The following is a 22,113-nucleotide window of genomic DNA, read 5'->3' on the forward strand; positions in this document are numbered from 1 at the left end:
TCCAGGATCTCATACTCAGGGACAAATATGTCATTCGTCACTTGAGCCTCAATTAAATCTTTCGAAACACGACTTAAGCCAAGCTCGTCATTACCCTGTACGCCAAGGAGGCACCTGCATCTTAGATCAATATATTGCACACTACTCAGGGCATAACGAATCGCCAACTGCAAGGCAAGCTCTAATATTTCGCTATGAGAAGCTCGACTCGTATGAGGGAAGCGAGATAACTAGTTTAGATAACTCTACTGCCTCTCTTTCATCTTTACCTCAAACGGAGCCCGGAGATCGGTTGGTGCTTCCGAACACTCGCAACGGGTATGAAGAAGTCAGTTTGAGGTCCTACGGCAATGCTGGAAAGGGATCACAAATCATGAGTCAACAAGTCCAAAATGGGGCATCACTGTTGCGTATACTCCCTGTTTCAGACATGCTCACCCGTGGCGAGAAAGAGAGTATTATTGAGAAAACCCATCTTAACAGTGCTCGGGTATTTCGCCAAAAGGCATCCAAACATGGAATAAACTTCCTTGACATGGGAACCGATTACCATTACCCATTCTATGACGCTTACCCCCCAACGAAGGCTGCTCTGCTAGCACTCAAAAAGAACGACATTACGGTGCTCCATTGCCCTTCATCTTTCGGACTACAAAGCCTTCGCCAAGCTTTCCAAACATTCATGTATTCGAGGTTTTCAGTCACTCTGGACTGTATGGATGAGATCATGATCAACACGGGAGCGTCGCAAGCCTTTGACGCTCTCTCTCGCGCTTTCAAAGGAAGATATGTCATCCTGCCCCAGCTTGCCTTGCCTCCCGTCGGGGTTATTGCATGTGGCAATGGTACTGAGCTCTTGAGGATCGAACCTGATGCTAATGGAGGAAGTATTGACCTTTCTGTTGCTCAAAATAAGGTTGATGAGATATTGCCTAGCGGTATTCGATTCCTGTACCTGAATTCTCCCGTTAACCCTACCGGCTCCATTGCGACTAGGGACCAACTTTGCATGCTTGTCGATTTCGCGAAGAAAAACAACATCGTCGTTGTCCATGATATGGACTCGTGGTATACAAAGCATCAAGGTGGGAATAGGCTCTACAACATCCTCGAAATTCCAGGAGCAATGGACTGCTGCGTGACAGTACTGTCTGTCAGTAAGGAATTTGGCCTTCCAGGATTGCGTGTTGGGTTTATTGCAGGCAACAGTCGCGTGATTAACACTGCGCGTGCTCATAATTTTACTTTTTTTGTTATGATTCCAGAGGTTTGTCAGCTTGCAGCTCAAGCAGCCCTAGAGAGCTTTTGCAAAGGTGGCAAAGCGAGAAACGAAATCGACAATCACATTGCAGAGGTTCTCAAAGCAACCATAAAAGGATGGACTAGCTTAGGGCGGCCCCAAAGCAAGATATATCCGCCATCTGCGGGCTTCAAGTATTTGGTCTCCGTGCCGCCAAATATTAAAGGGCAGGGGGCCTTTTCCAGCATTGAGCTCTTTGACTTCTTCGTTACCAGCCGCGCCAGCGTCAAGCTGTCGACCTCTCGATCCTTTGATCCTGGTAATAGTGGATTTGTGAGGATTGTCTTAATGCAGAATCCGAAAGAAGTTTTCGAAGTTTTCAGACGCCTTGCATCAATAGGTGTCAGTTATACTATGGTATTGCCTGACGGACTTGAGCACGAGTATGAGTCATTTCTAGAGGAGAATGTCAATGATGATTTCTGATACTGTACGGGAAGTGTGTGCGAGGTAGAAACTGAAGAGAATGACTCATTGTCTGGAGCATCGTGCTTCAGGTATTGCAACTCGAAGTTATTGAATCTCTCCATGGGCCTACCACATCTAATTGGGTCAGAGACCAACAGATTTGCTTGAAATAAATGCTAAATGGGTCGGATCTTACAGAATTGTGAACAGAAATTGAGAGTAACATTTCAGATATGGGCAGCAAATATCCTAGCTTCTGATTAAAAATGTGGCCTGTATTGCCGTTAGCAATATTCATGCCTAGCGAAGATGCTACGATCCCATTGCCAATGGTAGCCTTATATAGCTCCATCATTCGACTGTGCTTTAGATCTTCTACCACATCGCTCATGAACCACATAACTAGTTTTCTGATAAGCCAACTGTCTTAACAGTGAACAATGCTTTTGATCCAAATATGCCATGGTTCCTTGCTAAAATTTCCTCTCGTTTTGCTTGCCCAATATCATGTTCATCATTTCCCGACCCGAGGGAAAGCACAGAAGGACACGAGTCATGGAAACGGCTGACTTTGGACACCATTCCCGCCACGTTTAATCCCCCATAACAGCATCACATTGCAGCGAAGAGGCCTCTCGTCATTAGACTGAGCCATGTCCTTGGGGCGCTTAGCGACCGAGTCGAATTCGTTGTCAGCCGCTCGCTTCCTTGCTATTGGAGATTTGTCATTTGCATCGTCTGACTCATTCATGATTACTGCAGTTGGACGTCTTTTCCGTTCAGGCGTCTCGCCAGGTGTACCACCAACTGCAGGCGAGGATAGTATGACAGGGTCATAGCGTAGTTCTTGCTTGATGCTTGGAAGAATGGTGTCGGGATGAGGCAAGATATCCCCAAGGAACGTTTCATGTTGATTTGATCCTTGAGCTGTATCTGCTGTTTCCTCTTCAACGAGAGTAACAAGGATATAACGGCGGATCTCTGTCTGAATCCTGCGTAGTTGACGAGCTAGCTGACACTCCGGTTCGATAATGAGAAGGGTTCGTCTGATAGAGGCGTTGAGCGATAACAACGCTCCACCTTCACGAGCTTGCCGTTCGGCAGGTAAAAGCTGTGCCATAGCGGCCTGGATCGTAGACATTGTCGATGGCCTGTACAGGGCGCTCATAGGGCCTGGTTTGTGTTTCTGACGGTAGAGAGACTTGAAGTTGATTGATATTTGTTACATGTGTTGTATCTCTCTGCTTGGTGCGGTCAAGATATTGAACCATGAGGGCGGATGTCAAGGCTGAACACTGGGCGCCACGAACTTTTCTGTATCGGGCCTGGAGATTAATTTCTCATGGATGCGTTATGCCTGTAGCACAAACAGATTTAAGGTGCTTAGCCGGGCAGACACGGGTTAGAGTTACACAAGGTCTCAAGTGGAGGCGTTGATTGGGCACAGCCAAACCTGAAGACAGACGCCGCCGTTCGTGTGGCAAAGCCAGTGGTTTATGATGCATTCACTTATGCTGAAGGTTCTGTGGCATCCCTAATTGTTGGATGTACGCGGGAGCAATCAATATCCCGGCCATTAAGGAGGTAGCGTATAATCGGCTTAGCTATTGATTGGTCAGTTTTCTGTAATAGTACAGAATGTTTAAAGGGAAATGAGATGACAGGATGAAGAAATATGTTATAAGTAATCCTCAACTTGAGAGTTACGGTATTGCCTGAGATCGAAGTCAACATTCCTGTACGACTCCAAAGCGGAAGATTCCCCACTTTGAGATAGTATCTAGTTGGAGTTGTTCTTATAGTGATGCAAGTGTCATCCACTGGTAATATATAACAAAACTGGCAGGAAACATTCAGCCTATATTCAAGTGAATGGTTGATTATAATGTAAAAATAGCAACCGATCTAATCCCTCAGTGTTTGAAGCAAATATTCAAATGCTGGTTCGATGTGGGCCAGGATATGCAGTTTGCCGCGGACGGACGCAGCTTTCGGGATGCTTCAAACAACAACAACAACAGAGATGATTGGGTCTCATAAGCAGGTTCCCAAGTTAATCTTATGAGAACTGCTACAGCACCTATTCGACGCGTTGACAGTCGTGCCTGAAGCCATGGCTTCTCCTTCGACTTTGCCACCACATATTCCTCTCTCAACCGAGAAGAGACAACTCCCTTTTGGCTTTGGAATTCTACTAAATACCCAGTTTCTAACCTACAAGAGAGAATAACACAAAAACGCAAAGATCATGGGCAAGTGTCTCTCTCGCCCGGAGCGGCACAATAATCTGCCCAAGCGTCTTTACCCTGCCAATACCCCTGATAATGAGCAACCAAGCGTGTACAGCCACCCAAACGCCATGCTCAAGCCAAACAACGCAGCACGAAACACTAGTAAGTCACCAATCTGAAGTGTCAGATTTCAAACACTAACCAACCTTGCCCCTGCACAGCTCCCCACGCTAAGGCAACTACCTCAACAAAACAGTCCCCCTGCAAGAGACACCCACACCATGGCAACCGGGAGACCAGATAGATGAAGAGGAATCTCAAGGATGTTCGGGAGCGTCTTCGCCATGCTCGTGCTCGGTACGAAGCAGCCAAGGATGAAGTCGCGTCTTGTGAAAAGGAGATTTCCAACTTTCCCAAAAGAATGAATAGCCGACGCAGTCTAGCAGGGGTTCAAGGGCAGAAGGAATCCCAGACTGGAATACATGAGGGTGTCTAAAGCAGGACAACAGAGATGGCATAGGATTAGCATTATTGTTGGTCTAAGTGTATAGACTCTGCTCTGTTTTATCCATAGCCCAGCTAGCTACCATCTCTCTACTGCCATAATCTGTTGAACTTTCTTCTCATCATCGCCTGATATTTTCTGGGTCCTCACATAGTGGTGCCTTGATTTCAAGTGGCATTTCGTCTCTTGGCTTAGATGTCGAAACAATCTCTCGAATTGATGCGCTGTCACATTGGCTTTGCGCCTCATCGTCAAAGCCTGCCCATGCATCAACAAACATTTGGCATTCCACCTTTAGCATTATCCTCACCGTAAATGCTGCATTGAATGAGCAACAAAGGGAGCCTATTCATATTGCTTAGCATGCAGATTAAATGGTTGCACGAGCAGCTCGGACCATATGCAGCAGTCTGTTGCATGTACATGTTGCCAAGATTAAAGAATGATGAACTCACGAGGAGCATGTTCCTTTGACTTATAAGACTTGACAAGTTCCCTTTTCTTGAACTAAACTCTTCAACTGCTTTCTTCTGCTCCGCAGGCTACGCTGGCTCGCAACTCTAGTCTATTGGAGTTATTGCCTCGCTAACCTTTCCTAACCCCAATCTCGATACGCATCATCGCTGGCACGATGTCATCCGAGACTATCAGAGCGACTCTTGCGCAATGGAATTTCTCTATAGCTTCACAAGGTAAGTCGGTTGTTCAATGTCTAGTGCCTTAACAATATTAACCAGGATATCAGGTCTTCGCCGTCGCGAATCAGTTGTGTCTCCTCTAGATCAACACCTTCCCAGGGTCTCAAGCAAACCATCTCTTCGAAGGGAGTCTTCATCTCAACCGATGATGGGGACTGATGATCCAGCAGACGATTACTTCCCGCGCTTCAACTTTTCCATAGGGAACTCATTTTTGAGACCTGGTACACATTGGCCGTCTCCTATGTCTACAAATAAAGATGAAGAGACTCTCAACGTCACCCGTAAAACAATTCCAGGTCATAATATTCTTCCTTTTCCGGACACTCAGGCTTCATCTGATCTAGAAATTCTCAACTTCTACGTTGAAGAACCGGACACAGTCTACCTCGAAGTCAGATTTCCCAACATGCAACCCATCATACTGAGAGAGGAGAACGTACAGAAGATCAACGAGCCAGCAGTCATCGATTTCTGGCGGCTCTCTGGAAGTCGAGAGTATGCTACTGGTATAGGAAAGCGTCACGTATTTTGTGTTCTAGGCTATCGCGCTTTCTACCTTCCGAACGGTGGCGAACAAGAGGAATACTGGATTCATTGGACTGGATACAGCGCTTCTGAAGCCTCGTGGGTTGAAGCTGACTTCGTCCGACGTGCTGCGCCTGAGATGGTCCGGACGTTCAACTCTGAGCGCCGGCTTTCTTGCTATAGAGGTTTTACTGAAGAGATGTTCACCACCAAGACTGCACCGCGCTGTTCTGAGATGGCCAAGGGGGTGAGTTGTAATGGTTGTATACGCTGTGGAGGCGGATGCAAACGTGACCATGTTTAACGAGTGGGTATCTATGTGTGGCATCATGTGGATGGTGCTAGATCGAATTAATGTGCTATTATCCTTGAATAATAACCTAGAAGTCTACCATAATCGCCCTAAAATCTCTTTCTTCTCAGTCGACTTGGTAGTCTCCCACAGCCCACCTCCAACAACACTAGTAATAGTGGTATCCTTCTCCCTATGCTCTTCACATACAGTCGGTGTGCTTTCGCCTTGACTCTCATGATAAAACCTTGAGACTTGAAAATTATGTTTCGATCCTCCACATGCCACCTTTGCCTCACTAAGCTTCAGTTGCGGGAAACACCCATCGCACCAGTTATGCTCAGGATACTCAGACGATTTGTTAGCTGTTGCAAGTCGGATAATCTTGCGACATAGTTTGTTGGAGCAGCAAACGGTCGGGTCCATGGCTGGCCATTTTGATCTGAATGTGAACTTGCCAGACATAAGCATTTCCTTGTTTGTCAGAAGCCCCAGCTGACGACATGTCTTTTTGCATTCGTGCAAGGCGAAGAAGAACTTGAACCCTTCTTCACCAAGGTTCGTTTCGCCGAGTTTGAAGCGTTCAGGATCCTTGGTCTGGATTGCAGGATCAGTGAAGGAGTTTCCTACACCTTGAAGATCCGTGACGAGGAAATGGCCCCAGGAGCGCTCAAAGGTGAAATGTGAGAAGGCTTGCGCAATCTCGTTGAATGGATTACTGTCGTCTTCCAGAACATAAGCCCCGTTGCTGTTGTACTTGATGTACTCGCCATCAATGAACGGCTCCAGCGATAAATTGTCGTCTGATTTAGATCCGCGAGACATGTCCTGAAGACAAAGCGTAGTGATAAAATCGATAGGCTTCGAAGACTTGACAAGCCCGTTGAACTCTAGCGCAAATGCTTTGCAGAGTGCTTGCATTCGCATATCCTCAATTAGATTGGCTAGTCTGTGTTCAGGGTGTTTGAATGATTTGAGAACGAATTTACTTGTGGTTGCAGCTGGGCGAGCATACGCTGCGACGCGCAGGGATCCTTCAGCAAAAGGCTTGGAACGTGCGTTGATATCGAGCTTGATAAGTCCAAGCTTGATGTTCTCGTCGTTGTCCAACATTGCATCCAGAGTATCAGCTCCATGGACACTCAAGTCTAAACAGAAGCCCTCCGTGGCTAGCTTCTTGTCTAGCCAGCCAGGAGTATTCCAGCGCGGTGGTGATGTCTCAAGAGCAACGCCTTTGCTGGTCAAACTTCTCGCAACGCTGCCATCTTCCAAGATAGCGGTCAACTCTGGGCGCCCAAACATGTGCGAGCCACCGCGGCTCCCGCCCCTCATTGCCAGAGTCAAGCGGTTTGCTGTACGCGATACTGAAGACGTGACCGTGCTGACAACTAAATGCTTGATGGCTGTGTATCCAGTTCCGAGCTGTAGTTCTTCGAAAAGAGGCCCAGTGCTCGTGGCTGTTCTCTTGGCCCGTGACTTGGCCAAGATGAGCGAGTCCTCAATCGCCATGTTGTACGAATTCTTTTCATGGAGCTTTACGTCGGCCCCCGAGAAACCACAGCCGTAGGACTTACCAAATTCAAGGGCCATCCGGTCGGTAGATGAGTTGATTCGGAGAAGAGCATAGTTGACCTTGAGTTTGACAAGTCGACTGAGAAGATTTGCATGTGTGAGACCATGGGGTTCACTGGCTGTTCTGTAGTAGTCATCATCACTCTCCTCGTAGTCATGTAGAGCATGTCCATGAGGAGGGGCATCGGCGATGTGGATCAGACATCTGGTCTGCTGCATCCATGAGGCATTGATAGCCTTCTGTATACCACCCAGAACATCCTCGGGGATGTCTCCACCACCAGATGCCTGAAGGCTGGCCAAGAAGTTGTACACCTCCGTGACAGATGTAGTGAAGTCGAGGAATTCTATGTTGGGCTCATCGCCATGGTCTTTGTATCCAACCACCGCGACACGCACATTTGACTCGTTTAAGAAAACCTCTTTGATCTCTTTGACGATGGATCGGATTTGATTCTTTGCTGTCTCGATGTAGCTATTCATAGAGTATGTTGTGTCAAGCAGGAAGAGGATATCAGTGGAACAGGAGCTTTTGAACAAGTCAGATTTGGAGTAAGCTGGAGCTGCAGCGTTGGCACGCGCAACTTCTGACTTGAGTGCTGATAGCCGACTCTTGCTGTAAGTAGCCGAGATAGTCGAGCTATCTTTGACTCTGCTTACTGACGATGGGCTTGGAACATTGTTATGGGTTCGATAGGAAGGTGGTACGCTTGGCCCAGAACCTGAAGCATCACTAACCAAAGAGGCGCGGAGCAATTCATCTGCTGCAGAGGAGCCTCTGGCTTTGGATATGCTTGAGCGAGTGACGCTTGCTGAGGACCGGGGCGTCTTGGCCTTCAACGTTGATGCTTCTTGGGCAGCAATTTCAGGCTTGCGTGTAAGAGATTGACGAAGAAGATCATCTGCAAGTCTGGCAATACTGTCTTTGGAGCTTCTAGTGTTGGACTTGACGGATCGCTTGACCGAGGCAGATGGATCGCGTGAAGGGTCCATGGTGATTCAGACTGCTGTAGCATTCACCGAGCGGATGGCAAAGTATGGGTGAATGGTCTAACGGAGTAACAAAACTTGAGTGAGTCGCCATCGGTTTATCATCATATATGAGACGAGATGGCCACCCGGCCGAGGCCTGGACACAGCTGTACATCCAGAGTTGGGGGCACCAATGAACCTGAAAAAAGAGATGACTGCCTATATTTTCAAGCCATCTGCAAGCCCCCATGCATCCAGACATGGGGGCCAAAGCGACCGTGGAGGCCGGAGCCTTATTTCATGAAAGCAGTCGTTCAGAACGACATTTTCAATCTAGCAGATTAGCCGATTGCTCCACAAAACCAGCCACAGGTAACAATGGAATTGGAAGAATATGTTAAGCATACTCGAGTATTTAGCATTTGAATCATTCCCTGAAGGACGAGGTTTGTATGAACAATTACAAAGGAAGAACAATTGCCCACGAGAGCCTTATTTTCACTGATGCTCTATGACTGACTGACACGTAGCCTACACAATGCTGCAGCTAAGGCGACTTATCACCTGGTGGCTGCAAAGCCCAGCGGATAAGTCGAAAATCAGACGGGCTGTCTGCGTGCGGCTGAAGAGGGGTTCGGTACTTACACAATGCCTATTTTTGAAGCACCCCGGCGCCTCACTTTCAGGGCGATTGGCTCGTTTCGCGAGCTGAAAGACTCGTACCCGGACTGGGACTCGGTGACAGAGATGGCCTTGGTTTTGGTAGCCGGGCTGATTGTAATTTTACTACTCTATCATTTCATTCTCACTTTCGAAATGCCATTCGTTTCGGTGCGTATCGACAGTACACTTGCCTACTCACCATCCCAGTGCCAATAGATATGTAATAGCTGGAGGATGGATAGTCAAAATGGTGTTCTCTCGAGCCTTGTTGTTGGCTCAACCTTTTCCCCCAATCTCGATATCCTCTCTCGCTATGCCGGCCTCTCCCCTCCCTCCCCACTCGAGACGCTCAAAACTCCTTCGCCGATCGACTATGAAGCCTCGACAACTGTTGAACATCGCAGTGCTGCACGTGCATTGCTCGTGAGGGCACGTACAAGCGATGCAGGCTACCGCCCGCCAGATCAACAAAAGAGACATCTCTTGCGCGTACCGAGCCGAAGAAACTTGAAGCTGAATGAAGAAAGATGGACTTTTACAAAACATGAGGTTGGAAAGGCTTTGAATGAGCTTCTCTCGGCGGCTCCGTTGCCCGATGTGCAGGTAGCGCATGCAGTGCTTGCTTCTGTGCACATTGACTCGCTGGATGAGCTGTGGGAGCACTTCAAAGACAGCAAGTTACAAAAGAGGCAATCCAGCATCTTTCGTCGCTCAACTTCTTCAAACAATGGATTGTCTAATTGGTTGAGCATTGTCACGGGCCAGGAAAACATACCGTACATCCATCTCCTGTGCCGGTATGGCGCAGGGCCGAATCTGTTGAATCAAGCCTTTGTGATTGCGCTCGCCAGACGCGACATTCCCCCAATGAAGCTTCTTCTAAGCTTTGGAGCGTGCATCTTACCCATATGCAAAGATTATGTGCGACTATCTATTACCAAGAACGACGTCGATGTTATAGGGCTTTTGCTTTCGGCTCCAAAGGGTATGAATGTCGAGGACTGGCAATACTCCCTGGAAGCAAACATTGAAGGGGGTTCCCGCGGGATATGCGAGACAGGAATTCTGCTTCAATGCATTCATCACCGACCAGATATCGCAACCGGGGAATATCTTCTCAAAGCCATCGATGCGAACAATGTTGCCGCTGTCGCTGTTCTTCTTTCCTACCTGACTACTCGAACCTCCATGAAGCCTCCCATGTTTTCCGTTCAGAAATTCAGTGCTGCATCTTTCTTAAGCACTACAGGAAACGGAGTCGAGCATGAGAATGTTGCCGTACAAGCATGCGAGCGCATCTCGGGAAACCCCGATTACGAGACAAGATATACGCTCTATTGCCTCCTTGATGAAACAAATCTTCTAAGAGACGTGCCGGCCCTTCGGCAAGAGATGTCTTACAGCGTCATGGCCAAAAGGACCTCCATGATCAACCTTCTAATCAAAGCCGGAGTACGTCCATCCATCGAGGAGGCTGTGTCTATGATGGACTTTTCCATTCTCGGAATAATGCTTGCCGCCATCAGAGGAAGAGACGACGTTCCAAACCTGCTGTCACTTGTCCGGTTTGACACTTCAGAGGACGACATGCTTCGTTTTCTGAGTATGTTGGCTGCAAACGACTTACAATTTGGAGGACAACCACTGGATCAAAAGTTCATCGAAGCCATTTCCAAAAGGCATCATCGTGCTGTTGATGTATTCCAGAGAATGGGTGCAACCATCACGTACAAGTCCATCCAAATGGCTCTCAGCTTTGCTGATGTCCAGATGCTGAGGATCCTACTGCAAGGGGATATCAGCGACGACGAGCTTTCTCCTGCACTATCAGACGCAATGAAGATTATAAATCCAGCAATTCGACGCATAGCTGTCAAAATGCTCGCTGATAAAGGTATATGGAAAGAAGCTCTCCTTGAACAACTGTGTCTTACCATTCAATCTCCCGACCCCGATCTGGAGCTCCTTAAGGTTATACTCCGATATCAGTTACCACTGCCTGGAAAAGAGGGCAGATTAAATGTTTTTCACCTCGCAATTCACAAAGCATCTCTCCCAGTCATAGAGATTGTCTGTAAATCCTTTCCCCACACGGCACTAATATCAGAAGCCCTGCCCAAGACCTTTTCGCGCATCGCAGAGAACGGTGGCAATCTCACGTACGATATCATACATTTCCTTCTCAACAATGGCGCGAGAGGAATAGGTCTTGACAAGACACTCCTGGTAGCCGCTGGATCCAAGAGCCCTCGTGCATTGGATATTATCCGTTTGTTGGTTAAGCATGGTGCAGATGCGAACTATAACCAGGGTAATGCTTACGCAGCTGCATTGAATGACTACACCAGGCTCGAGATTCTATGCAAAGCTTGTCCGGTGACGAAAGCTGCTGTTCAGATACTTCTTCCCTCACTGCTTGAGACGAGTAGTGCCGATACACAGACATTGGAGCTAGTGCTTCAATCAAATGGATCAGGGATAGACTTTACAGAGGTCCCAAACTTACTGGAGGACCATCCAAACATGGCTGCTATTATTACTTGTCTCATGAAGTATGGCCTCGATATAAACCTTCAGCAGGGCGTGATGATACGGTTTGCCGTGCAGGAGAGCAACATCACCTTGTTGAAGACTTTGCTGTTCGCTAATACAACTACCACTTCTCTCAAGACTGGCTTTACAGCGACAAAGAAGACAAAGCTTCGAGAAACAAGGCTCGAAATGATGAGACTCCTCCTCGATAAGGCTGGTAACGCGGAAATTGGTCAGTCTGAAGTACTATACGACGAAACACTGGAGGCTCTATCGAAGTCAGGAGATGACAGAGGCTTCAAGATCCTTCTTGCCCACAAGCCACTTGTCAGCACTAAATCTCTTGGTATTGCTGCTGCGTTCTCCTCAAGATCCACGACCATTTTGGAGATGCTGCTTTCACGTCGACCAAGCGGGGAGTCCATCAGCACAGCTTGCATTGCGGCATTTAGATCGCCCAAGCTAAATCACGATCAGAAAGAATCTGTCCTAGGGCTATTACTAGACGCCAAGCCAGGGCTCAAGAAGAACGAAACTTCCAGCCTACTGCGTACCATGGTAGAACAACATGGAGACTCTACTGTAGTTCCGTTGATGCTCATTAAACGTGGTGTAGAAGTCACGGCGGCTCACCTCGAGGCGACTCTCACCACAAGCAGCAAAGAATTATTCACACTACTAGTTCGCGAAGTAGAGCCCACCAGCGCTGTAAATGCGTGCTTTGCTCAAGCAGTATCCTCAGCCATGGCGGTCGAGAGGCGTCTCTGGATTTACGAAGCCTTGCTCAACACCGGAAGTGTTTCAACCACTACTGCCTCGGCAGCACTCATCATATCACTTAACGAGGGGACTCCTGACGTGGGGATAGTAAAACTGTTGCTCAAGCATGGTGCTGATGTGAGATTGAAGGAATTCCTCCCTCTAAAATTGGCTTTCAAACTCAAATCAGCTGAGATTACCGATCTGCTCATCCAATCTATCAGGGACGATAATACCGCTGCTGCAGCGTTCGATTTGGTACGAACCTCCTCGGCACTAAAGCCAGCGCTCAGAGTCAAGGTTTATACTAGTCTTCTTAAACACAAAATCACCGAGGACAAACTCACCCTAGCACTCATCGACACGTTGAAGAATGCCCCGGACATGGATACCATGAAACTGCTCCTTGAGCGAGGAGCTAGCCCGGGTGCAGACGGCGCCAAGTGTTTTGTCCTAGCTTGCAAAGCGGGAAATGAAGCCGCTCTCAGAGCCATGTGTCCATATGCGAATGTTGACGCCGTAACTCTAGCTCTAATTGAGCACTGCACCAAGGAAAAGGAGGTCCTCACGTGGCTGAAGACTTGCATGTCTGCATTACGCAAAGCTCATCTCAGAGACTCGACTCTCCTGTACAAGGCTATGGCCAAGTTCCCTGACGGAGGGACTTTGGTAGAAAAGCTGCTGCACTACGGGGTGTCAGCGGGGACGATGAAATCGGCTTCTTTATGCAAACAGTGGAAACGTGAGCCGCTTACACCTTTGCTTTGGGGACTCATGTCGGACTTGAAGATATCAAACAGAACCCTACTAGCTCTGGTCGCCAAGGGAGATGATGGTAAGTACCCCTTGAGCTGCTTTTATCGATTTGATGGCTGACGATGACAAGCAAATTTGTTATACTCGACACCCAGTTCCCAGGTATCAGCGGCTTTCGCCTGTATGCTCGACCCCAAACGCAACCCCGTTCTTGAATCTCTCCTCAAATTACACGGCAAAGACATAAGAATGTGTGTTATTCCAGGACGTTCATTCTCATATCTAAGCCAGAAGCCCAAAACACCCGATCCCACCAAATTCATGACTCAAAACCTGCCTTTAAGCGATGCGGCCCTTTATCTAGGCAACCTGAAAGCCTACATTTCTCTCGGTGGCGGTAAAGATGTAAATAATGGGTCACTACACACAGCTGCTTTGCTCGCGCTACCAGAATTTGTCCGGTGGCTTCTACAATGGCACAGCGCAGATCTCGAACACGAGGCTTTTGGAATGATGGTTCCTCTCGTAGTGGCGTGTCGCTCTGAGGCACGGCCGTGGTGTAGGGTTGCCAACGCTGAGGGTTCTTTTGAGAAGCGAAGGGTAAAGACGATGCAGCTGCTTGCCAGAAAAACGGATCTGTCTTGGCGCAATCGAAGAAAGACAGTGTTGCATTTCGCCATAGATGAAGGACCAGATGCGCTGCAAGCTATGCTGGAGGCTCTTGATGTGGCGCATGATGCGCGACGTAATGAGCGGTATCTATATACGGACCGGGAAGGCATCGTATACTCCCTCAGTTACTACATCAGCAATCTCTGGGACCCCGATAACAGGGATACTAAGACCCCGAAAATGCTCAAATTGCTGCGCGGCACGGGTAAGTTGAAGGATATTATGTACCGGCCTGAGGAACCGGGTCCTGGGGTTGAACAGCCGGTTGGATATTGTGGGATGCCGCCAGACTTGCAGAGGAAATGGGATGCATATAATGATTACGATTCTGAGTAGTAGAGCAGTCGAAGTTCGAATGATGCTAGATGGGGCGTAGTTTGCTCGAGTGTTCCATTGAAAAGTTGCTACATGCTTTTTGTATAGAACTTGATTATATAGACTTACAGAACCTGAGAGTAAAGAAGTATATCTTGCTGTATGTATGTCAAATACAGTATATAGTGGCTAGGATCTTCCTAGACTATTCATTCTACTATGAAAGGCTCAGAGACAACCAGAGAAAAGACTCAAGAAACCCCTCGTGGCTTATCCAACCAGTCTTCGCTTTTTGACGCCTCGTCTATATCTACAGTGTCCACTCCTAGCACACAACAGAGTCATTCCATTATTTACTGCGCAAGTCCGGAATTCGAAGAAAAGGACTTGAAACATTTTTATCTCGTTCTAGATGGACACCCGCAGGTAGGAAAGGCTGTTCCGTCGAGCGATATATGGTACGATGGCTCCCCAGCCTCAACTCAATGCTGTACATTGACCCCAGCTATCGTGAGCTAGATTTGTTATTTGCAGTTGAAATTTGTGACTGAGAGATTATAGTCACTAATAGAACTTAGTACCGATCCTGGCACCTCGTAAGAGCATTTATATCCGGCAGGCCTCACAAAATTGACCTTATTGACGTCGATACGGCTGCCTCTAGTATGTCCAGAACATCTACAACCTGCCACCATAGCGTTGTGTTGACGTGCCGAGTTCTTTTGCATTGGCACGTTATATACAACAACAGCAGGGGAAGGATCCTTGTGAACTATGGTGGAGACCCATCACTAATAGCGATCTGAGCAGAAGTGGTGTTTCGTTTAGACGTCAGTCGCCGGTTTTTAGGCCCCCCAAAGAGCTCTTAAAATAATGTCGACATCTTCAAGATACAAGAACAGGATGGAAGCCAAAGATCAGACGCGGTGGCTTTCTTCAGCGACGGAGTCATCTTGAATGATATGTGTGAAATGGTTGACCGAATTCACGTTGGTAAGCATTTTGCAAGAACTTAAAAACTTGACTCAAGCCTCAGAGCTACTTCTAGTCTCTGGATAAGACGCAGTTACTTTCAGAATTGCTAGGCGGCGTCTGGAATTATCCAATATCGGTGACCTATTAACGCAGGCGGCGCTTCGCGGCTTAGGCTTATTCAGTCGCCAAGAACCCGATCCAAGAAGTGAATTTATATTCAATTAATTGCCCAAGTTCTAGAAGACCCTGAATCCCGGAGGAAATCAAGCCATCGTCGCATTGAGACCAAGCCCCTAGACCCCTGTCCTACCCAAGCATCTAACCCTTTCCCTTGCCTTCTGATCGTTTCAAATCAAGCCAGTACCCAAATTCAGAATGGACCAGTTTCCTAAGTAATAACATTGCCCAATGAGAACATAAGATCTTTTCCTTTTTTCTTTCTTTTATGTGTGTGTGTTTTTCGGTTTTTTCTCTAGAGAAAAGAAGGATCGAATATCATTGCTTGCATAGCTATGAGCTACATCAAGGATTGACTAAACTGGTGCGTGGTGGTAGACCAACATCATTTATCTCTGAGCGAGGAGTGTTGGTATCCTGAATCAAGTATGAAACCTCTGAGCTTAGATACCATCTACTTCCGGTTGACTTTTGCCATTGCTGTGATCGTTGACGTCCGGATCACCAAATGGATCGTGTTGAGAAGCGGTATAGGATTTGTGCCTCTGCTCTCATGTAACAGGTACCTCTACGGGGGAAAAGGTAAACGAGACTGGCTCATGCAAAATTCCACCGATCTATCGCCATTTCGAGCCTCGTGATTTCTTTTGTCTGAGAGTACGGGCCCAGATATCTTCTTTTGTTTCCGCGGGTCTTTGGTATTGTTCGTAGTGAACAGGCCGTGAGGGCGTGTTCACCCTGACAGGACTCGCGGCCATGTCATTCTGCACCTGCTGCCTGAGTTGTTCGAGGGAATTTCGGCTAGGCTCTGCGAAGCTTTTGGGAGGCCAGCGGCCAGCGTTTGCGACGCCAGGAGCCATCTTCGGGGTAGAAGCCCTCATGGGCTGGGCCGCCATGTTTGGAATAGCAGACTTTCTATACTCAGAAGCCGTCTTACGCGCAAGACTCTTGGCCGCCCTTTTGTCCCTAGAGCTTCCGCAACACATTGTGATGAGTGCAATGTAATGCTGAGAATAGTTTGGATTGGTAGTTGAGATGGGCTTGAAGAAGAGAGTTGAAAGATGATTCAGTGTTGGTATAATGGTGTCTCTGTCTGTATGTGGAAGAGGGGATTGTTTGATGAAGAAAAAGGAGGGGAGTAACCAGGCAGGTTACTCTTCATTTATAGACACGTTTCAAGGCCATGTGTCTTCTCTTAAGTTAAATAGAAAAACCTAGATTTTGACTGATTTGTCCATATCTAGGAGTAGCAGATGGTGTCTCCCCTTGCTCCTCAAGGAGGGAGACTTAAAAGGAGGTTGAGAGCAATAGGAAAGTCGCATACCCATCACAAGTCAATTATAAGGTTAAACTTCCGACAAATCATACAGCTGCCCTCACCTCGCTACCGAATAAAAACACTGAACCCTATCCGAAAGGCAAGCCAACAAGAGTCGAGTTGATCACGATGGACGATTGTACGCAGTTATGGACGAATTGCTTTGAAATAAGATTTTCTCTGTGATAGGGAATTACGAAACATTTGATATCAAAAAAGTGCCCGAGATCGCCAAAGACAGGCTGTCCTGATGGTGAGAGGCTGCCGATAGATTTAGATTCGTTGGCAAACCTTACCAGATCTCTCGACGAGACAGATCTAGACAACGAATCAAGAACAACACCTTCCATTATTTTCCATGGACTTCCAGGGGAGCATAAACGTTTTATTGTAACCAATGGCTACCATGTTGGCTCTGGTCGCAGATATAACATCCTATAGCACACCATGACTTTCACTGGCCATTAAACCATCGCGGAGAAACACACTTTGGTGTGATCGAGAAATTTGTTAACGGCTCTACGTGCGTCTCACAAAGGTTAATGAAAGGTTACCCACTACCACTTGTCGATAAAAGAGCCAAATGCGATAGCCTTCCCTGGCAAGGGAGGCAAGAAAACTTAGGGCCTGTTTTCTGAGTGATAAAAAGACTTAGGTAAGTTTAGTATATCTTAGCGCGCCTTTAGACCAGTTTATTTTGGCACTCTGATCTAAACGTCAGAGATTTTCTTGCTCTCTGAGGGGCTGGATATATCCACGGACTAAAGCACCAGTTTCTGTTGCGGAAAAGGAATCAATTTATTTACCTACTTCCAAGAAGACAGTAAAGAAATATCGCATTTTCGTTTTCTAGTCTTCTCTCCTAGTAAAGCAATATGACTCAAGCCCTCGTTACTGCCTTCACCAACCTCCACCTAATTCGCATGGCTTTCATTTCATTGGTTTATGCAAAAACGGTGTATTGGCAGGCGTGGGAACCAGCCTGTTCAATGCAGAACTCCTGAATGGCTCTCTCTGCCCATTCCTCCTGACATTAGAAACGACCATCGGCCTCTGAACATCCACGATTTCAAGAGGCGGTGGCCGCTGTCGAAATCTTTCCATCTCTTCTGAAGTGATGGGCCTATCTGGAAGATCCCTTCCGTAAGGCCCAGCCAAGTCGTCACTCTCCGTTGCTGGAACAGGTGTTCTTGGTACAGCGTCAAGTGTATGGGGTGCTTGGGCAGATTCAGTAGACACTCCACCATCTGATGTAGAAGGCTCTGCTTCTGCAACTTCATGTTCCAACGAAGCAATCTGTTCCTGCAACATACTGTCGATTTCACGCATCTTTGACACGATGCTATCATTGGGTGGAAGGAGACTCATCACGTCAGCATGATTGGCGAGAGTGCTCTGCAGTTGACTGATGAGACAGATCTTTTGGTCTGTGTCACTTTAACGTAGTTAGCTCTGGCTCTGAACATTCTCGGAATTGACAGGGTTATGACTTACGACATCTTGAAAGTTCAAGGCCCTCAGCTCAGTCCTGTCGTCAAGGATCAACTCGTAAGAGACTGTGGGTTGAGTTTGAAAGTCAGTTTCTTGATGTGGGTTTTGAGATTATGGAAAGGATGAGATGTCCGTTCTCTAATCTTTATATGTTTCTGGACTGTCTACTCAAGTGAATGAAAACGACATGTTACTACTAGGCAGCGGGTGAATTATCCTTTGCCGTCTTGTCAAATGATGAAAGTCTCTCTTTCGCCATCGCAGTTCCTTTGATTCTGTCTATAGTTCTTTGAGCGACTATTCATAGTATGAGGTGCACTTGTAATCTGTGATGCCGCGGCTGCCTGTCAGGCTAGAATAGGATATAGCAAACATCTGAGTACCAGAGTTCAAGTCAGCAGTAACATGTTCTGTAGAACAGCGACCAACACAAAGAAACGGTCAAGAATGGAACGAAAAGAACTAGTCTAGGCAGCCTTTGTATTGTATCTTCAAGAATTGGGTCCAACTTGTTATTCTTGGCAGTCCACCGAAGGAACAGCTCTCGTTTCGGAGAATATGGTTGGCCAATCATGAAGCTGTGAATACGAAATTAGGCAATGGGGTTAGCCAGTCTGGCCAATCACGACTATTCATAACTTTGAGACCCTGTATCGGGTCGTTCCAATGGATTCCTTTACCATCATAAGACTTGGTATACGAATCGCGTAATCAAGTAGCTTAAATCCGGGGCTGACAAACAGGTGTTGATCAAGATATCCATCGATCACATAAATACTCACATTCCCTCATCAATAGCTTCTCGTAACCCAATAATTGAAGACTAACAACATCAAGCTCACCCTGCATCTACCATCTCAAGTCACCATATTAATCATAAGATCTAATCCATCATGCGTTATGCACTCACGGCAAGTCTCATAGCTTTCATCAGTGCCGGAGCCTTTTACTACTCCTCGCTCCAACCAAAGGCCCTTGAACTCGTCCAAATTCCACACACTTGGATCGAAAACGTTGCCATTCGTTCCAACGGCGATCTTCTGATGACTACAATCGGAGAAGGCAAAGTATATTCTTTCTCTCCGAACAGTACCCCTGCTGAACCCCGCGCTATTTTCAAAGTCGAGGGAGTGAACGCACTGTCTGGTATCGCGGAGGTTGGGTAAGATGTCTTTGCTGTTATTGGAGGTATCTTTGAGGGGATGTATCAGAACGACACCATGAACCTTTCCCTTCTCAAGTTTGATGGTGATAAGGTCTCCGTCTCTACTGTCTTTCAGAAGTCCAAGTACGGGCCGGTCAATGGCATCTTGGCATTGCCACGCCATAGACACATCATTCTTGCTGCTGATGCCGAAAGGGGTGAGATTCTGAGAATCGATACAACTACTGGACATGTTGAAGTAGCCATCAAAGACAAAGCACTTGCTCCAGTTTCTGGCGGGCCTTTCCCCGTTGGTGTAAACGGGATCAAGATTTTCAATGACTACCTGTACTTCACCAACACCGCTCATCAGTCCTTCAATCGAGTCAAGATTGATGATATGGGAAACAAACTTGGCGATTTCGAGGTTCTTGCCAAGCTTGAAAAGGGCTCCCCTTATGCACCGGATGACTTTGCCATGGATCTAAATGGAAACGCGTATGTTGTTTACTGGCAGGATAGGGTTGTCAAAATCACTCGAGGAGGGAAATAAACTGTTCTTGTGGAGGGGCTTCTTGCTGGTCCTAGTAGTGTAACCTTCAGTAACGATGGAAAGATTCTGTACGTTGTTACGTCTGGGCAGAATAACGATGCTGTCTCTGGTGGACAGGTAGTAGAAGTCAAGCTGTAAGGCTCTGAGCAACAACTAGCACAATATCAAACGATGAAATCCGTCGAGATATTCTTAGTCTCTATTAAACTAAATCAAAACCCCTACTACCTAAAGCTTGCTCACGAAGAGACTCTGCACATTACAGAAACCCTTGAGTCCGTTGATACCCCACTCAGCACCAATTCCAGACTGTTTATGACCACCGAAGGGGGCCATGGGAGTGATATCAAAATGGTTGTTGACCCAGACAGTTCCCGCCTCGAGTTGCTTAGCCACTCGCTCTGCTGTTTCGATGTTCGACGACCAGACGGAGGCTCCAAGACCAAGCTTCGTATCGTTGGCACGCTCAATGACTTCATCTTCATCCTTCCATGAAAGGATAGGAAGGATAGGGCCTGATATGTCAGTGGCTCCTATAATACTATGTGTCGTGAGAAACTTACCAAAAGGCTCCTCAACCACAATCCTTGAGTTCTCGGGAGGGTTATCGATCACAGTAGGCTGGATGTAATAACCATCCTTGGGCGCAGGATCAAACTTGCCACCCGTAGCAACCTTCCAGCCTTGCTTCTCGATGTCGTCGAAGAAGGTCTTCACTCTGTTGTACTGCATTTCGTTCTGGACTGGACCGTGGCTGGTTCCCTCAGATGAACCGTCGCCGAGCTTGTAGTTCTTGACGTGCTTAACTACAGCATCACGGAACTTCTCGTAGAAAGATTCATGGACATAGATTCGCTTGACGTTCAAGCAGATCTGACCTGAGTTCATGAATGCAAGTGTAGAAACCTATTACTCGTAAGCAAAATTGATTCTTGCTTTAGGCTGTCAAAGAGCATACCTTTTCAGCCACGCTTTCAATGTCGACATCAGGGAAAATAACGGCAGCATCATTACCGCCGCTGCCAAATGTTAGCTACGATAACCACGTCCGAGACTTGTACTCACAGCTCAAGAGTAACACGCTTAAGTGTCTTGGCAGCACTCTGCATCACCAATTTTCCAGTATTGGTCGAACCTGTAAAGCTGATCTTATCAATACCCTCATGGCTTGTGATCCAAGGGCCAAGGTTATCATCACCACTGAGTGACTGCACAACGCCAGGAGGGAAGAACTGCTGTGCCAACTCAACCAGTTTCAGGCCGCAATAAGGCGTGAAGGGCGATGGCTTCACAATGATGACGTTTCCTGTGACGAGAGCAGGTGCAATCTTTGCGGCTGCCAGCATGAGGGGGAAGTTCCATGGGACAATAGCAGCGGCTACACCAAGAGGAGTGTATCTCGTGATGATCTTGCGGCTCTCGCTATCCTCGACGACTTCTTCGGGGAGATCAATGCTGGCTTGGCCTCTGACCCAAGCAATCGCAGCCTCAGCCTCACCAGAAGCTTGAGCAATCTAAATCGTCAGCAATCCCCTTCTTCTCAATTCAAGTTAAAGGTCTTACAGGTTTTCCTTGCTCAGAGACAAGCAGGTCGGCGAATTCCTTCTTCTGGGCCTCAATGGCATCGGCCCACGCAAACAGCTTCTGCTTTCGCTCCTCCCATGGAACCTTTGACCAAGACTTGTAAGCCTTTCTAGCAGCGTCGACAGCTCGGTTCAAGTCGTCTTGGGTGGCGACAGGGACCTCGGGCTTCTTCTCAAGGGTCGCTGGGTTTATACCCTGGTGGGTCTTTTGGGTAGGGGCGCTTTTGCCATCGATGATCTGGACATAGTTGTCCTTGAGGTTAATAGGATGAGACTTGGTTCCGTTGGTAGCCATGGTGAATAATGAAGAGCAATAAGAGACTTGACAGAAGAAGTGAAAATAGGGTTTTCTTCAACCTTTTTATAATTGCTATTCTGCTTTCAGCTCGATAATCCCCGCACTTTGATTAACGTCAATAGAAACGCCAAACGAATCATGTTGCATATGCACTATCGTACAAGACGAGACATGCACCGGATACTTAGATCCCGAAGGTACTCGGCTTCGTCCCCACACTCCATAATTGTTAGCGCCAACTGTACCAATTGTGCGACTATCAGCCTCGACGAAGCCGGGGCCTCGGACCGAGGGGCACGGCTACTGATCCCGTGTCAGGTAACAAAGTTCATGATAGGCAGCATAACGCTTTACCCCCGAAGTAATCGCGT

At 47.4% G+C, this 22,113-nt stretch overlaps 10 protein-coding genes across 11 annotated transcripts; 5 read left to right on the forward strand and 5 right to left on the reverse strand.

Moving 5' to 3' along the window:
- Nucleotides 1-373: 373 nt before the first annotated feature.
- On the forward strand, nt 374-1,726 carry FOIG_06772 (uncharacterized protein; the record flags this gene model as incomplete). The annotated part of the gene is made up of 1 exon (XM_031205987.1): nt 374-1,726. One exon carries the CDS (start codon nt 374-376, stop codon nt 1,724-1,726), a length of 1,353 nt encoding a protein of 450 aa, XP_031064711.1.
- Nucleotides 1,727-2,261: 535 nt separating this feature from the next.
- FOIG_06773 (uncharacterized protein) lies at nt 2,262-2,849 on the reverse strand (the record flags this gene model as incomplete). Its single annotated transcript, XM_031205988.1, has 1 exon — nt 2,262-2,849. One exon carries the CDS (start codon nt 2,847-2,849, stop codon nt 2,262-2,264), a length of 588 nt encoding a protein of 195 aa, XP_031064712.1.
- A 1,107-nt stretch (nt 2,850-3,956) lies between these two features.
- On the forward strand, nt 3,957-4,243 carry FOIG_06774 (uncharacterized protein; the record flags this gene model as incomplete). Its single annotated transcript, XM_031205989.1, has 2 exons — nt 3,957-4,101; nt 4,161-4,243. 2 exons carry the CDS (start codon nt 3,957-3,959, stop codon nt 4,241-4,243), a joined length of 228 nt encoding a protein of 75 aa, XP_031064713.1.
- An 832-nt stretch (nt 4,244-5,075) lies between these two features.
- On the forward strand, nt 5,076-5,974 carry FOIG_06775 (uncharacterized protein; the record flags this gene model as incomplete). The annotated part of the gene is made up of 2 exons (XM_031205990.1): nt 5,076-5,136; nt 5,190-5,974. 2 exons carry the CDS (start codon nt 5,076-5,078, stop codon nt 5,972-5,974), a joined length of 846 nt encoding a protein of 281 aa, XP_031064714.1.
- Nucleotides 5,918-8,949, reverse strand: FOIG_06776 (uncharacterized protein). Its single transcript, XM_031205991.1, has 2 exons — nt 8,914-8,949; nt 5,918-8,839 (listed from the first exon to the last, which is right to left on the reverse strand). The coding sequence occupies exon 2, from the start codon at nt 8,525-8,527 to the stop codon at nt 6,059-6,061; it is 2,469 nt and encodes an 822-aa protein (XP_031064715.1). The 5' UTR covers nt 8,528-8,839; nt 8,914-8,949; the 3' UTR covers nt 5,918-6,058.
- Nucleotides 8,950-9,199: 250 nt separating this feature from the next.
- FOIG_06777 (uncharacterized protein) lies at nt 9,200-14,452 on the forward strand. 2 transcript variants are annotated; one of them, XM_031205993.1, is made up of 3 exons: nt 9,200-9,337; nt 9,397-13,295; nt 13,347-14,452. In XM_031205993.1, exons 2-3 carry the CDS (start codon nt 9,404-9,406, stop codon nt 14,222-14,224), a joined length of 4,770 nt encoding a protein of 1,589 aa, XP_031064717.1. In that variant the 5' UTR covers nt 9,200-9,337; nt 9,397-9,403; the 3' UTR covers nt 14,225-14,452. The 2 variants fall into 2 exon arrangements, with proteins under 2 accessions (XP_031064717.1, XP_031064716.1); XM_031205992.1 differs by having other exon boundaries at nt 9,200-13,295.
- Nucleotides 14,453-15,972: 1,520 nt separating this feature from the next.
- Nucleotides 15,973-16,341, reverse strand: FOIG_06778 (uncharacterized protein; the record flags this gene model as incomplete). Its single annotated transcript, XM_031205994.1, has 1 exon — nt 15,973-16,341. One exon carries the CDS (start codon nt 16,339-16,341, stop codon nt 15,973-15,975), a length of 369 nt encoding a protein of 122 aa, XP_031064718.1.
- Nucleotides 16,342-17,603: 1,262 nt separating this feature from the next.
- FOIG_06779 (uncharacterized protein) lies at nt 17,604-18,172 on the reverse strand (the record flags this gene model as incomplete). Its single annotated transcript, XM_031205995.1, has 2 exons — nt 17,604-18,108; nt 18,168-18,172. The coding sequence occupies 2 exons, from the start codon at nt 18,170-18,172 to the stop codon at nt 17,604-17,606; spliced, it is 510 nt and encodes a 169-aa protein (XP_031064719.1).
- Nucleotides 18,173-19,384: 1,212 nt separating this feature from the next.
- On the forward strand, nt 19,385-19,861 carry FOIG_06780 (uncharacterized protein; the record flags this gene model as incomplete). Its single annotated transcript, XM_031205996.1, has 1 exon — nt 19,385-19,861. The coding sequence occupies one exon, from the start codon at nt 19,385-19,387 to the stop codon at nt 19,859-19,861; it is 477 nt and encodes a 158-aa protein (XP_031064720.1).
- A 177-nt stretch (nt 19,862-20,038) lies between these two features.
- FOIG_06781 (aldehyde dehydrogenase (NAD+)) lies at nt 20,039-21,769 on the reverse strand. Its single transcript, XM_031205997.1, has 5 exons — nt 21,425-21,769; nt 20,927-21,375; nt 20,820-20,880; nt 20,425-20,767; nt 20,039-20,376 (listed from the first exon to the last, which is right to left on the reverse strand). The coding sequence occupies exons 1-5, from the start codon at nt 21,737-21,739 to the stop codon at nt 20,090-20,092; spliced, it is 1,455 nt and encodes a 484-aa protein (XP_031064721.1). The 5' UTR covers nt 21,740-21,769; the 3' UTR covers nt 20,039-20,089.
- Nucleotides 21,770-22,113: the final 344 nt, after the last annotated feature.

Source organism: Fusarium odoratissimum, assembly GCF_000260195.1.
Source record: "Fusarium odoratissimum NRRL 54006 unplaced genomic scaffold supercont1.9, whole genome shotgun sequence".
Classification (NCBI taxonomy): Eukaryota; Fungi; Ascomycota; class Sordariomycetes; order Hypocreales; family Nectriaceae; genus Fusarium; species Fusarium odoratissimum.